Here is a 14,529-nt window from a genome sequence, read left to right as displayed (position 1 = left end):
GTATGTGTGCGTGCAATGTAGCGTGCTATCCTTGTCTATATCTTTGCACTGAAAAAAAAATTTATTTGATTTAAGTAAATATATTAACTTGAAATATATTTACTTGAATTAAATAATTATTTATTAAAATCTAGCAAATTTTTTTACTTTTAAGAAAATATTTATTTGCGTAAAAGTAATTTATGTCCTTAATAAATATTTACTTACATGAAGAAAACGTTATTTTAAATCAAATAATATTTTCTTAAAACTGTGAAATAATTTTCTTACATGTAATAAATGCATTTACCTAAAAGTAGTAGCCAATTGCAAATAAATATTTGTTTGATTTAAGTTTTAAAATTACTTGAATAAAAAAAGTATTTATTTAATTTAAGAAAACCAATTTAGTAATACTGAGATACTAAAAGCAAACAAATAATCACTTTCAATAACGAAATATATATTTTGTTGTAATAAATAATATTTCTTTGACTCAAGCAATTCATATCTGTACATAATTAAATATTTTAGGCATATATATTTACTTGATAAAAATAAATATTATTTTGAATAAATAAAATGAAAACTTTGGTTTTTGAAAAATTCAACTACAAAATAATTTACTTAATCTGAGAGAATGTTAACTTGAATCAAAGCGTTGGTGTTTGAAAACTGAAAATATGTTTCTTTCTAATTGGTAAATAATTATGTATTTGAATCAAAGATACCATTACTTTTGAATTAGAAAATATTCACTTTTATCCAGTAAATAAATTACTTAGTATCGATAAATATGGTTAAACAATATTTACTTAAATTCCAGAAATCATTAGCTTGGTATCAGAAATTATTTACTTCACAACCAGAAAATACATTACTTAATATCGATAAATATGTTTAACACATATTTAATTTTTCTAAGAAAATATTTGCTTCAATCTGAGAGAATGTTGACTTGAATCAAAGCGTTGGTGTTTGAAAACTGAAAATATATTTCTTTATAATTAATAAATAATTATGTATTTGAATCAAAGATACCATTACTTTGGAATTAGAAAATATTCACTTTTATCCAGTAAATAAATTATTTAGGGCCGGTCTTACAGTCTCCGATTAACGTGATTCTCCGATTAAACTCACTCTGCATCTCTTTCTAACTATTCCCCTAGAAAGAGACGAAGAGTGAGTTTAATCGAAGAATCACGTTAATCGGAGACTGTGAGACCGGCCCTTAGTATCGATAAATATGTTTCAACAATATTTACTTAAATGCCAGAAATCATTAGCTTGTTGTAGTTATTTACTTCACAATCAGAAAATACATTATTTAATATCGATAAATATGTTTAACAAATATTTAATTTTTCTAAGAAAATATTTGCTCAAATCAAAGATTTGGTTGTACGCGAAAGATCTCGAAGGCGCGACGCGAGCCGAACAGTCGATAATGGATGGCGTGCGCGTCGGTCTCTCAATTCTCCGATTGGCCGATGTATGATGGTTCGAAAGTAGCGCCATGGAAATGGCGCGGAAAAGTGTATGTGTGCGTACTGCGTCTGCGTGAGATGATGCAAGCGGCAGTCAGTTACAAGCCTCAGAGATATACGTGTGGGTTTGTACATACGTGTGAGTGAAGGACGGCTCGCGAGACTCGCGACGCATACGTTGATTAGCATACGCGCTCGTGTAAAGGAAACAGTTGTGAACTAATTGTATTGTCTGTGTTATTTCTGCCTTCTCCATCTGACTCTTAAGCTAAAGTAGCGGAAGCGGCAGGAGCGAGATTCTGGACCGAAGTTCTGGAGTCGTCGCCGATCAGCGAGCCGAGTTCGCCGCTGGAAGAACCCATTGAAGTAAAACCGCCAAACGTGCCATCAACACCGACAGTGACTGAGGCCACCCCGCCGACCAGTCCGTCCGCGGAGAGCGCGCAGGAGGCGGACGCGAAGAAGAGCCTGAAGAAGTCCGACTCGACGGACGGCACCGACGGCGGGGAGGGCGCGGACAAGAAGGCGAAGAAGGTGGTGAAGAAGGTGACGAAGAAACCGAAGGCGAAGCCCGACGAGGCGGCGCCCTCAGCCGCGACGGAGGTCACCGCCGCGGACGGCTCGCAGAGCAAGTTGAAGAAGTCCGTGAAGACGACGAAGAAGACCGGCACGAAGACCCTGGAGGCCGACACGAGCGTGCCGGAGACACCACCGCCTACGGCTCTCTATCGCCAAGGCTCGTAGCGGTAATTACACTGTATTGGGTCTCACACGGTTGCGCCTCGTAAATACGCCGCGTCAGAAAGACCGCGAGCCAGATCCGGACGCGAGCCCGCATTTTCTCGCATAACGCCTGCAGATTCTATTTTTGTTCGACATCATATTGTTGTGTATTGTGTGTTGGAGGAAGCAATTTTTTCATCATGGCTGATGAGACTACGAAGACTTTATTACACGACCTACAACTTGCTCACTTGGTGGAAACTTTTGAAAGTAAGTGTTGTTTTGTTTAGATCAGAGCTCGGCAAAAAATTGTTTTGATGACTGAAGCTAGCGGCCGATTAGTCAAAATAGAATGTAAGTAAAAGAATTCCTACATGCTCAAAATAAAAATGCCTGTACGAGTATTATTTTAGAATTTTTATCGATGTACAATGTTTTTTCATTTAGTTTTTATTGGATTAAATAATTGTTAAGATGAATCGGCTGCTAACTTGAAAGTTAATTGTAATTTATTGAAAAATATGTATCAGTGTGATTGTTTAGTTATTCTGAAAATAAATAAATTAATAATTTATATTTATTTACAGAACTAAAATCTCTGCATCGCAATGAAATTTTATATAAATCACCTTAAATATTTGAAGTACTTAAATAAAAAAATTTAGATCTTTTTCATTATTTCTTAATTATATTTTCATTAGAATACATGTCTATATACTTCTTATTGAAATAATTTTTATCCAGGTAGACAATTGCCACTAAAACTATTATAACAAAAGTTTAAAAACGTTCAAATTCAAGATTTACAAATAAAGTAATTTTTTCTGCATACACTATCCAAAAAATAATATTTATAACTGCATTTCAGAAAATAAAATCAGCATGGATGTATTAGAAATAATATCTGAAGCATTGATATGTGATCTTATACCTATTATTGGTGACAGAGCCAAATTCCTTAACTATTGGCGTAAACATTTTGGCAAAGATGAATGTGATGAAAGTAATGATTATCATGCAAATAATAAAAAGGTAAACAGTTTTAAAGAATGATTTTTTAACCTAGATTACGTAAAGTAAATAATTTGTAATTTTTGCACATAATTTTTTAATAATCCTTTTTATGTGATAATACAATTATCAATTATTGAAAAGTATTGAAAAGTTATACTAAATACGTAAGAAATAGCTAAAAGTTATGTTCTTTTAAAAGCTATGCAGTAAACGAAATTTTTTTATTTGAAATTTGTATAACGCAATACATTTGAACTAAAATAACTATTATACATACTATTTTCCCTTTAACCTGTGCAAAAAGCATTGGCATTAAAATACTAAATTTTTTTTGAAAAATTTGTATGTATAGAAAAGAGGTGATGATTCTATGGCCGATAGTTCAATGAAATCAGCTAAAAAACTAAAAGATGAAGAAAATTCGTCAAGTTCTGTCAACGTTTCATATAATAATATTTATGCTAAACAATCACTGAAACCTCTGAAGGACCTGCTCATGGAATCTATGATAGGAAAAGAAATTTTAGCCTCGTTTGAACAGAACAACTTTGTGCATGATAAACATAGGAATAAGCTGTGTCACATAATCATAACAGATTTAGAAAATCGATCAATAAGGTAAAATGTTTTAAAAAATATGTACTAAATTAAGGTGAAGCTCTACTGATTTTTGGCCAAAAATTAATTTCTTTTATCGCATTTTTTAAATATTTATAATTGAAGGCACATTTTAAGACACATAGAATTTCTTAAAATTGATGAAGTTACAGCCATTCAAACAAAAGTTTTTGGGCAATTTTACAGTTTTTTAACTCAAATTTTTTTATTTCTTGAGAACAAAATAATTACTTGAGAATTATAAATCTAGCAAACTTTTTTTATTTATGATATGAAAAAATAATAAAATTCTTGATACTGACACTCAATAGGTTTAAAGCATGGGTCATAGTCAGCTCTTTTTTACAACAAAAAAGGAACTTATATTATAACTTGAAAATTATTAGACAAATTGTACCACAATTAAACAATTTTAAATTGTTTAATAGAGCTTCACCTCAATGCAAATTTTTTGATAGGTCACACATATGTATTTTTATTTTTACTTTTGGTTGTAGCTTAAATAATGCGCTAGCAGACACGATCGTTACAATGATTATTAAAACCTTCCCATCAGAAGCAGCAAATACGTACTACATACCACCAATTGCAAAAAAAGATTCTTCCAGTAATAAATCCATACCTGCTCGTGGAAAATTGATGAGTATGTGGCGGAACCGTCAATGCCAATATAAAAAATTGCAAGTGAAAGTAACCAATGAGGCGAAAGCTGCAAATGATCAAAGCACTGAGCCCGGTAAGGTAATTTTTTGTATAAACAAATATAGAAATAGCCTGGGTTAAAGAGGCCTTTGAGTCAAAATAAAACTGTTTTTTATTTTCAACAAATATTTTTAAGAAACAAAAAGGTGCATTATATCCTCGTAGAAATTGATTTATACCATTCTGCTTTATATTATTCTTAATTTTATTCTAATTAATAATTTTTTTTAAAAAAGTTTTAACTAGAGAGAGAAAGAGAGAGAGAGAGAGATAATATTAAATAAAAAACTTAATGAGTACTTTTTTAAAATAAGAAAAAAATTTCAGTTTATATTCACTCCAAATTATAAGCTGTAAAAATTATTTTGTTAAACAGTCAGCTTGTTTTGGCCTTGTATATTGAAAACTTCCATTATCATTTTTTTTAAATAATAAAATTTTTATACATATTACATCGTACAGAGACCATACAAGATGATATGAAACATTCCCTGGACTGGTTAGAAAAGAATCAAGCTCCGTGGGATCTAGTTTTAGAGCATTGGAAAAAAACTTCTGCTCATCGAACCAAAGCATTAAAACAATCAACAGACAAAAATTTGGTGGATATATTTGAAACATGGAAGCTGTATAAGCATCCTAGTGGATATGAATTAATTGATGCTGATTTTCAATGCTTAAACTTATCTAAAGTGAATTTGGATAAAGATATTTGGTTAAAATTTGTAAATACTTTGCAGCAGCATACTTGTATTAGCTCCAAAGATGAAACAGCAAAGGTTCTTATAGAAACAATGAAGTCTAAAGATGTTTCAGATGGTAAATACATGAAATTTATTTATAAAAATATATCGAACTACCTAATTTTTAATTAGTTTTTAAGTTATTGATTTATATTATAGATTCCATGATAGCCATGAGTCTTAGTTTACTTCCTCACTTGCTTCCACCAAGACGAATGAATAGGATACAAAACAAGTGCTTCAAGCCATCTGTCGGACTCGCAAAAGATAGTTTCTTAAAATTTGCAAATGTTAGTATGCATCTATTTATAACAAATTTTTTAAATTTAATTGGAACTTTTTAGTTCAATAATATTGAGGATTGAGATTTAGACATATTTCTAAGTATAAATTTATTTAAACTATGTACGCAACTAAGTGAATTATTAAACATTCATTTCAATGCATATTTTTCAATAAAATTATCTTTTTTATGTATATACAAATTTACACGTATTTATAAATTTTTTACAGATTCCTGGAGACATGATGAGACTCAGGCAAGAAACAAAAGCGAGGGCTGCAGAACTTAAACTTTCAGTCCAGCCTTTTTTGATCATTGTAGGATCTATTGAAGATGTACAAGACATTTATGTCTGTATTGACAACGAGTTGTACAAAGTTCAAGGAGTTCTACAAGGCTTAGATATCTGTTTTAAGACTTTTCATGTATTCAACCTCGAGTATCCTGTGGCCAGTGAGCATTTATGGATATTAATTCAAAAAGGAATCTACAATATCAATTTACCCTACGATCCGCATATTACATCCATTGAACATGTGCTAAAGCAGCTAACTGAGAGGAATACTGCAGAGGAGAAAACGTCGGATTCGAACAAGTAAAAGTAACATACATTTCAATCTCAAGAGCGAATATAAAGAAAATCTTTTCTTGTTTTTCTTGCGTATTGTAACTAGTGTTTTCAGTTTTTCGTTAACTAGGACACATTTTTTATTTTTATCATTATTTCTTGTTCGTTTATACATTCGACACATGTATAAGTTATTTAACAAATTTTGAAAAAAGATAATATCTTACATTTATAATTAGCGTTAATATAAAAAAATACTTTCTTGTTTTTTGGTGAGCATTCATTCCTACGATTAGATTGATTAGTAATTACAACTGTTTTTAACTTTTAATTAACCAACGAAAAGATTTTATTTTTTTTCATAATTATTTTGTGTTGATCACATATGGCACATTCATGAGTCATTTAACGATTATTATTTAAAAACACTGTGATACACTAGATGTTATGTTGGCGTTAATAAAAAACAGAAAATATTTTCTTGTTTTTTGTTCAAATATTTAGTCTCATGATTAGATTGATTACTTATTAGAACTGCGTTTTTGGATTCTCATTTGCCAAATTTTATTTTATTTCTTTCATAATTATTTTGTGTTGATCACAATTAGCACATTCATGAGTCATTTAACGATTATTATTTAAAAACACTTTGATACACTAGATTTTATGTTGGCGTTAATAAACAAAAGAAAATATTTTCTTGTTTTTTGTTCGAATATTTAGTCTCATGATTAGATTGATTAGTATTTGGATTCTCATTTGCCAAATAATATTTTATTTCTTTCATAATTATTTTGTGTTCATCAAATTTGACACATTTATGAGTCATTACCGATTATTATATAAAAATAATGTAATGCATTAGATTTTAAGTTTGCGTTAATTAAAAAAAGATACTATATAATTTTTTCTACATCAGCCATTTAATTTTATTATACATCGATAATTTGTGTAACTACTGGTATTGAAAAATAAGTTGGTACGTTACATTTTAAGTTTGCGTTAATATAAAAAAAATGTTCTCTTGCTTTTTCTGCGCCCATTCATTCTTATCATTAGAGTCTTTGATGAGCCACGTAAAATTAAAACATAAAGCACTAATGAATTATGAGGTGCAATGCAATTTTGCAGATTGCTTTTACAAATACACTTGTGTTCATTCATTAGTAAGACATATAAAAAATAAACATTGTGTGCAAAAATTATCCGAAGAATCATTACCTTGTGAAATAGCTGAAGTACCAAGTAACTTGAATAATGATATTGTAGATTTAACTAAAGAAACAAATGCAGTACTACAACATTTAAATATTCCGACTGAATCATTGAAAGACAAAGATGTACCGGAAGCTTTATGCAATAACGAAGAACTCACTATTGATACTTTTAAAAGTAAAGTTTTCAATTTTTCTCTTTGCTTGGTTACGCAGCTGTATGCCTATGGAAGTTTAAATAGAAAAGTAATTCATAAAATTATCGTTGATATATGTACAACGTACATTAATAATTGTTTAGATTTTTTAAAATGTAAATTTTAAAATAATATTGAATTACATAATATGCTAGACGTGATGAAAAATGGTTTTGACACATTTAGAACAGAACATTTGACGTTAAAATTTTTGAGTGAAATAAATTATTTTCCGCCGAAAAAAATCGTTGTTAAATCATTTTTAAAATATGGCAAATTAAAAGGTAGAAGGCGTTTCGTAATCTGTAAAAGTACATTGACTATAATACCTATAAAATTGATGTTAAAAAATTTTTTAGAAATGCCAATGGTTTTTTCTGTAATAATGAAGCATATAGAAAAATGTAATAAAAGTGTGCTCATTAATTCGGTAATGAAAGGTGATTTTTGGAACACAAACGTAGCTAATCAAGCTAAAAAAATTATTTTTCCTATAATTTTGTATTTTGATGATATCGAAATAAATAATCCTTTAGGGACGCATAGAACCATCAACAAAATTGGAGCAGTGTACTGCTCTATTCCAATTTTGCCCACGAAATATGTTAGTAAATTGGAAAATATTTTTTTATGGCAATTACATAACTCTCAGGATCACAACACTGTAGGAAATAAACAAATTTTTAATTTCATCATAGAGGAAATCATTGATCTTCAAAATAATGGAATTATTATTAACATTGATGGAGAGGAAAAGAACATTTTTTTTGTTTTAACTTACATAGTAGGTGACAACTTAGGACTAAATACAATTCTTGGTTTCTCAAAAAGTTTTAATTCCTCACATTGTTGTCGAGTTTGTACAGTTCCTAAAGATAAATTACAAAAACAAAAGAAAGAAAAACCAGAAATGTTAAGAACAAGAGCAAACTACTCTACACATTGTAGTGAAAAAACTTTTGGAGTTAGAGAAAATTGCGTATTTCATGTAATATCAAATTATCACGTAACTCAAAATTTTTCAGTGGACCCAATGCACGATTTATTTGAAGGGATATGTAGATACGATTTGGCTAAAATTTTGAATAATTTTATTAATACAGAGAACTTTTTTACTTTAGATGTTTTAAACGAAAGAATTAAGTGTTTTAATCACGTTTCCGACTCTAATGTTCCACCACCTTTACAATCAGAATCAATTAAAAAAGAATTAATTATATTATCAGCATCTGAGATGCATTATCTAGTAAAAAATCTCTGTCTGTTCGTTAGTGATTTAATTGAAAGTAATAATAAATATTGGCAATTATATTTAATAATGCGTAAAATTGTGTGTATAGCAATAGCAGAAGCTATTAACGAAGAAATTATTAAAAACTTTGAAAAATTAGTTTTCCAATACTTAACATCCCATTAACAATTATTTAAATGTAACTTCAAATTTAAACATCATATTCTGCTGCACTATCCCCGAATTATGCGTGCATTCGGTCCACTCAAAAATATGTCCAGTATGCGCTTCGAAGCCAAGCACAAGCAAATAAAAGAAACTAGTAAAATTATCACTAGTCGTAAAAACCCTTCGTACAGCTTAGCAGTAAAGCATCAGTTACAGTTTTCTCATAGACTAGTGCGTAATATTGGATTTTCTGATGATGATCTTTCTCATGGCATTCCTTTTGTAAAAGTTAGATTAACAAGTCAATTTGAAAGTTTTAAAGAATATTTACCTTCACATAATTTTTTTTATTATAACTGCTACTCTTGGGTAAGGATGAATGGGACGCGTTATGAAATAAATAACGTTATTAATTATAGTAAAAACGATTTTGGCGTTTCTCTCGGTAAAATAAAATTTATAATAATCGGCTTTGAAAAAAAAAATTTTTTTTTGTACTGCAAAATTCAAATTGTAGAACACTGTTTCCATTTAAGCGCTTTCGAAATCACAGAGACAGAAGAGTGGGGATTTGTAAGCCATGAAAATCTTGTAGATTATCGAGTACAAAATGTGCATACTATGTCCGATTCAAAACATTATGTACCTTCTAATAATTATATATATTAAAAAAAACGATTGATAAATAAAACACTTGTTCGTAATATTTCAATCTGTTTTTATTTATAAGCCCTCTACTGTGATATATATATATACCAATATAACATATAATATATGTTATGGTCAAAGCCCGTATAGCGCGGGCGTTCCATTAGGATTGATTGGTCAATGCGCGGAACAACCAAGCGTTTTGATCAAAGTCCGAATTACCTAGCTTCGCTACAATATTTATTTGATCTAAAAAATGCAGATCTTGAAGCAAGATGTGATTGTCTTGAACCAACGAAATATTAACTGTAAGTAAGTAATAATTCACTGAATTTTAATTCATAAATCGAAATGGTTATGTATTCTCAAGTAAAAATTTATTTTCTTTACGTTAATTTTTATTTGATTTAAGAAATGCAGATCTTGAGGCAAGATCTGATTATCTTGAATCAACGAAATATTTGCTATAAGTAAGTAACAATTCACTGAATTTTAATTCATGAATCGAAATGGTTTTGTATTCTCAAGTAAATATTTATTTTCTTTACGTTAATATTTATTTAATTTAAGAAATGCAGATCTTGAGGCAAGATCTGATTATCTTGAATCAACGAAATATTTACTAAAAGTAAGTAGCAATTCATTGCATTTCAATTCATAAATCGAAATAGTTTTGTATTCTCAAGTAAATATTTATTTTCTTTAGGTTAATATTTATTTAATTTAAAAAATGCAGATCTTGAGGCAAGATTTGATTATCTTGAATCAACGAAATATTTACTACAAGTAACAATTCATTGCATTTCAATTCATAAATCGAAATGATTTTGTATTCTCAAGTAAATATTTATTTTCTTTAGGTTAATATTTATTTGATTTAAGAAATGCGGATCTTGAGGCAAGATCTGATTATCTTGAATCAACGAAATATTTACTATAAGTAAGTAACAATTCATTGCATTTCAGTTCACGATTTTTCATTTTCTAGGAAATATTTATTTGTTCCAAAGAAAAATTGTATCTTGATTCAAATAAATATTTCTTTAGTACTATTGAACGAAATCATTTACTTGAAACAAGTCAAATTTCGTTAATTGTAATAAATTTTTTTTCAGTGTGTCTATACAAGGACAGATATAGTCGGTGAGCACTTCTTTATCGACGCTGATCGAGTTCGGCTACGGCTCCAGCATCCCCTTAACTCTAACTAAAATTTTTATATGTAGAATAATGAGAAGATGTATATTATGAAAGAATCATACAATTTCCATTTTAAAAAATGGAGATGACCTTTACCTGACCTTAAAGATTCGATTTTTTCGAAAATTGATTTCATCAATGATTGATTTATTTGTGTCCCTTGATATCTTACATTTGTCTGAAACGTTTCCTCGTCTCTTCCATATTTTTCGAGATATTTGTTTGGAGTATTTAAAATAACATACCCTGTATATATGTATATGTATATACATATACAGGGTCTGCAAACAAAAAGTGTCCACCATCTATATTTCAGAAATGGCTTAAAATTATGAAAAATATCGAAATACGTGTTTGATCATTTCAAGGGGCAACTCATTTAAGGGGATTGGGAGTCGTCTCCCCATGGGATTGCCCTAAGGGAACTCCAAATCCCTAAAAATTTCAAATGATACGTCTTAAATTGTATATCGTTAGAAAGAGCATAAAATAAGAAAAATTTGGCTCAAACCAGAGGTTGATACGTTGACTCATTCGGAAATTATTTTCCTAGCAAAAATAAGAAGTTAAAATAAAGAAGAATCTTCATGAATGTTTGTTTGACATTTACGTGCGCGTTTGCGAGAGTTCGTTAAGAGATTAGAAACGTTATTTTCTTACTAGAAGCATTTAATAATTTACTTGCATTTACTTAATAGAATGTATAAAATCAACAAGGTCGGGAAATATTCTGCAGATTTTGAGTACTGTTTACAAATACAAACCAAATATGACCATTTCAAACACTTCCTACGAATGTAAGCAGCTGTAAATTACTGGAGCACAGAAATGATCATAACTCGGAAATAAGGTCAAATAGGACATATGTTTATGTTTTTTCATTGTTTTTATGTCCTGAATCTACCACTACAATACTTCCCACTTATTAGGAAACACCTGTATAGATGTATGTATGTATGTACATATTACATAAGTACAGTTGTCGAATGTCAAACGTTAAGAAAAGTAGAAGATTAGGAACAAGATGTTAAGGCTATGGTCCATTTGGTGCTACAAATGCTTTGAAGCGTTCTTCATCTTCTTCGTTTTTCTTCACTGAAAGAAAAGAGAAGAGGAATACTTCGAAGTGCATTTGTAATGTTAAATGGATCGCAGCTTAAGTAAACATAAATAGAACTACACACCATTAATTTTTAAAATTATAAGAGGAATGACTAAAAATAGGATAATTATGACAACAGGTAAGGAATTACACAGACTAAAACCAAAGGAGAATATACGAGACAATGCAATAAAATTTTATATGTAACAAAAACAGATGGAATTATTCTGTATGGTTAAAATATTGCAAAAATATTGGAGATACTGATTGAAAAAGTGCAGAAAGAAGAAGAAAGATATATAATATTTGAAAAAGATTATATATTGTTTTTTAATTATATTAAATAAATGAAGCACTAAAAAAGTATAAAATAAAAAAAATTTTTTTAATAGAACTAACCAACCAACTTCAAAAAAGCTCTAAAAAGTAAAAAAAATATAAAACTTTTTTATTTAAAAAAATTTTGTTTTTAGTTTTTTTGAAGTCAGTTTTATATTTTTTTAAATTTTTGAGCAATTTTTAAAATTTTAATTGTTTCTTCAATTTTTTTAAATAGATTTATATATCAATTTCTATGTGACATAACAGTCACATGTAAAATTTAATTTCATGATAAAAAATTAAATATAATTTATTTTTAACCGACTTCAAAAAGGAGGTTCTCAATTCGGCGAGTATGATGTACGTGGATATGTCTACGATTTTTCTGAAACTACTGTATGGATGCGGTTTTCACTGTAGAGCAATCCTCGCTCCGGAAAGTTTTAGTACATAAAATATCGCGTTAGAACATCAGGGTACGGAGCAGTAAGGAAATTATGCATACTTAATAATTAAATTAATTACAAGCAAGTAATAAATTATTATTTTTGATTCGTATCAATTGAATAACGCACTAAAAAGGTATAAATTAAAAAAAATTTTTTTAAATAAAACCGATTTTAAAAAAACTAAAAAGAATGAAAAAAATTAAAAAATGAAGCTTTAAAAGGTATGAAATAATAGAGAGACATTTTAAGAATTTTTTTTAATGTTTTGAAGTCGGCGCCAAATTAATAATTACTAAATCAACTTAACGTCGCCTTCAAAAAATTGAAAGAAATACTTCGTGTTTTTTTTTTGCAAAACTGGTGCGCACTGTGCACATTAAAGCCGTCGTACACACAAACCAACGTAAAGTATGTTTAATATAAACGGGTTAAGTCACAAAATCCTCAATATTCTTTATTATAGTATTTGGTAAAATATATATTGGGTATTTTATCAGAGAGTCGAAATATTTGCATTTTACTTTAAATATTAGAGAAATCAGTATACAACGGCTTTAATGTGCACTGAGTGCGCACTGCCAATGAAAAACGCTATTAAAAATATCATTAATTTGGCGCCGATTTCAAAAAATTGAAAGAAATTCTTAAATTCTTTATTTGTTAATTTTTTCATTTTTTATTTGTTTTAGTTTTTTTTTTAATCCGTCCTATTTTAAAAAAATTTGTTTACGTTGATTTATCGTATGACAAAAAAAAGCAAATATGTTTCTTTAAATTTTTAAACAATAATAATTATAGTTGATATAACTGATGCTATAAATCATGATCACATCAACGATAAAGATGGCTACAGCGTGTTTTATGTAATATATAATTTTTTTATTATTTATGATTAAGGTATTATAAAGTTAAAAAAAATAGAAGAAAGAAAAAAGAAAAAAGGAAAGAAAAGAGCCAAGAGGCAGAAAAAAGGAGAGAGAGGAAGAGGGAGACAAAGAGACAGAGACAGAGGGAGGGAGGGAGGGAGGGAGGGAGAGAGAGAGAGAGAGGGGGGGCAGAAGGAGAGAAGTAAAGAGAAAGGAAAGAGGGAGAGCAAGAGAGAGAGAATTAGTGAGAATAGGAAAAAATGGCTGCAAAATGCGAAAAGAGGCAAAATTAATACGACAGGATATGAATTTAAGGGAATAGATTGAATAAATGGGGATAAAATTGAATAATAGGACATGAACAAAAATCAGAGAGAATCAGAGAAGATAAAAAAAAATGAGAGAAATAAAGAGAAGACAATGAGCGAAAATGAAGCATTATGAATGAGAACAAGTAAAAATAAAAAAGAATGAAAGAAGATAAAGCAGTAAAATGCAATAAAATTAGAAAAATGATGCAGAATGGATGAGAAATGAAGAAAACTATATAAAGATAGTGGAAGGAGACTACATAAAGATAGTGGTGAAAGAACGTAACTGAGAGTAAATCAAACAAAATAAAACAAAATGAAATAGAAAGTGAGAGAGTAAGTAAGAATAAAAAAAATTGAAAAATTACAAAGGAGTCTAAAAAATAAAATAATATGTGATTTATAATTAATAAGAGAGGGAGAGGGAGAGGGTATAGAAGTGGAAACGGGTGGTTAGCGAGCGCGATAGAGAGCGAAAAAGGCGTAGAGTGAGATTAGGAGTAGCAGCAGAGAGGAGAGTGGTGGAGAGAAGAGAAAAGTGGCAAAGGCGGTGGAAGTGGTGGCGAGAAGCAAGGACGAGTAAAAAAGGAGATATTAGTTAGTAACGGTGGGTGGTCAGAAAGAGGTTAGGGACACCTTAGAGAGAAAGTAAAGTGGCAGGCGGTTGAGAGGTGGCGACATTGTGGGTGAAGAGTAAGAAAG

At 29.6% G+C, this 14,529-nt stretch overlaps 1 protein-coding gene across 1 annotated transcript; it reads left to right on the top strand.

Annotated features, from left to right (window-relative positions):
• The first annotated feature begins 2,373 nt into the window (after positions 1 to 2,373).
• Positions 2,374 to 6,294, top strand: LOC112453094. Its single transcript, XM_025013645.1, has 7 exons — positions 2,374 to 2,462; positions 3,061 to 3,224; positions 3,559 to 3,824; positions 4,322 to 4,560; positions 4,989 to 5,345; positions 5,429 to 5,559; positions 5,783 to 6,294. Exons 1-7 carry the CDS (start codon positions 2,393 to 2,395, stop codon positions 6,149 to 6,151), a joined length of 1,596 nt encoding a protein of 531 aa, XP_024869413.1. The 5' UTR covers positions 2,374 to 2,392; the 3' UTR covers positions 6,152 to 6,294.
• The last annotated feature ends 8,235 nt before the right edge of the window (positions 6,295 to 14,529 follow it).

This window comes from Temnothorax curvispinosus, unplaced genomic scaffold (genome assembly GCF_003070985.1).
Source record: "Temnothorax curvispinosus isolate PA1 unplaced genomic scaffold, ASM307098v1 QBEX01004025.1, whole genome shotgun sequence".
Lineage (NCBI taxonomy): Eukaryota > Metazoa > Arthropoda > Insecta > Hymenoptera > Formicidae > Temnothorax > Temnothorax curvispinosus.
This window is presented reverse-complemented; position numbering and strand designations above follow the sequence as displayed.

Bases quoted from the DNA above. Each gene is read 5' to 3' on its own strand.
- LOC112453094 (XM_025013645.1), top strand. From the start codon at position 2,393: ATGGCTGATGAGACTACGAAGACTTTATTACACGACCTACAACTTGCT. The intron at 3,225-3,558 runs GTAAACAGTTTT...TTGTATGTATAG, and splicing joins ATCATGCAAATAATAAAAAG to AAAAGAGGTGATGATTCTAT. The intron at 5,560-5,782 runs GTTAGTATGCAT...AATTTTTTACAG, and splicing joins GTTTCTTAAAATTTGCAAAT to ATTCCTGGAGACATGATGAG.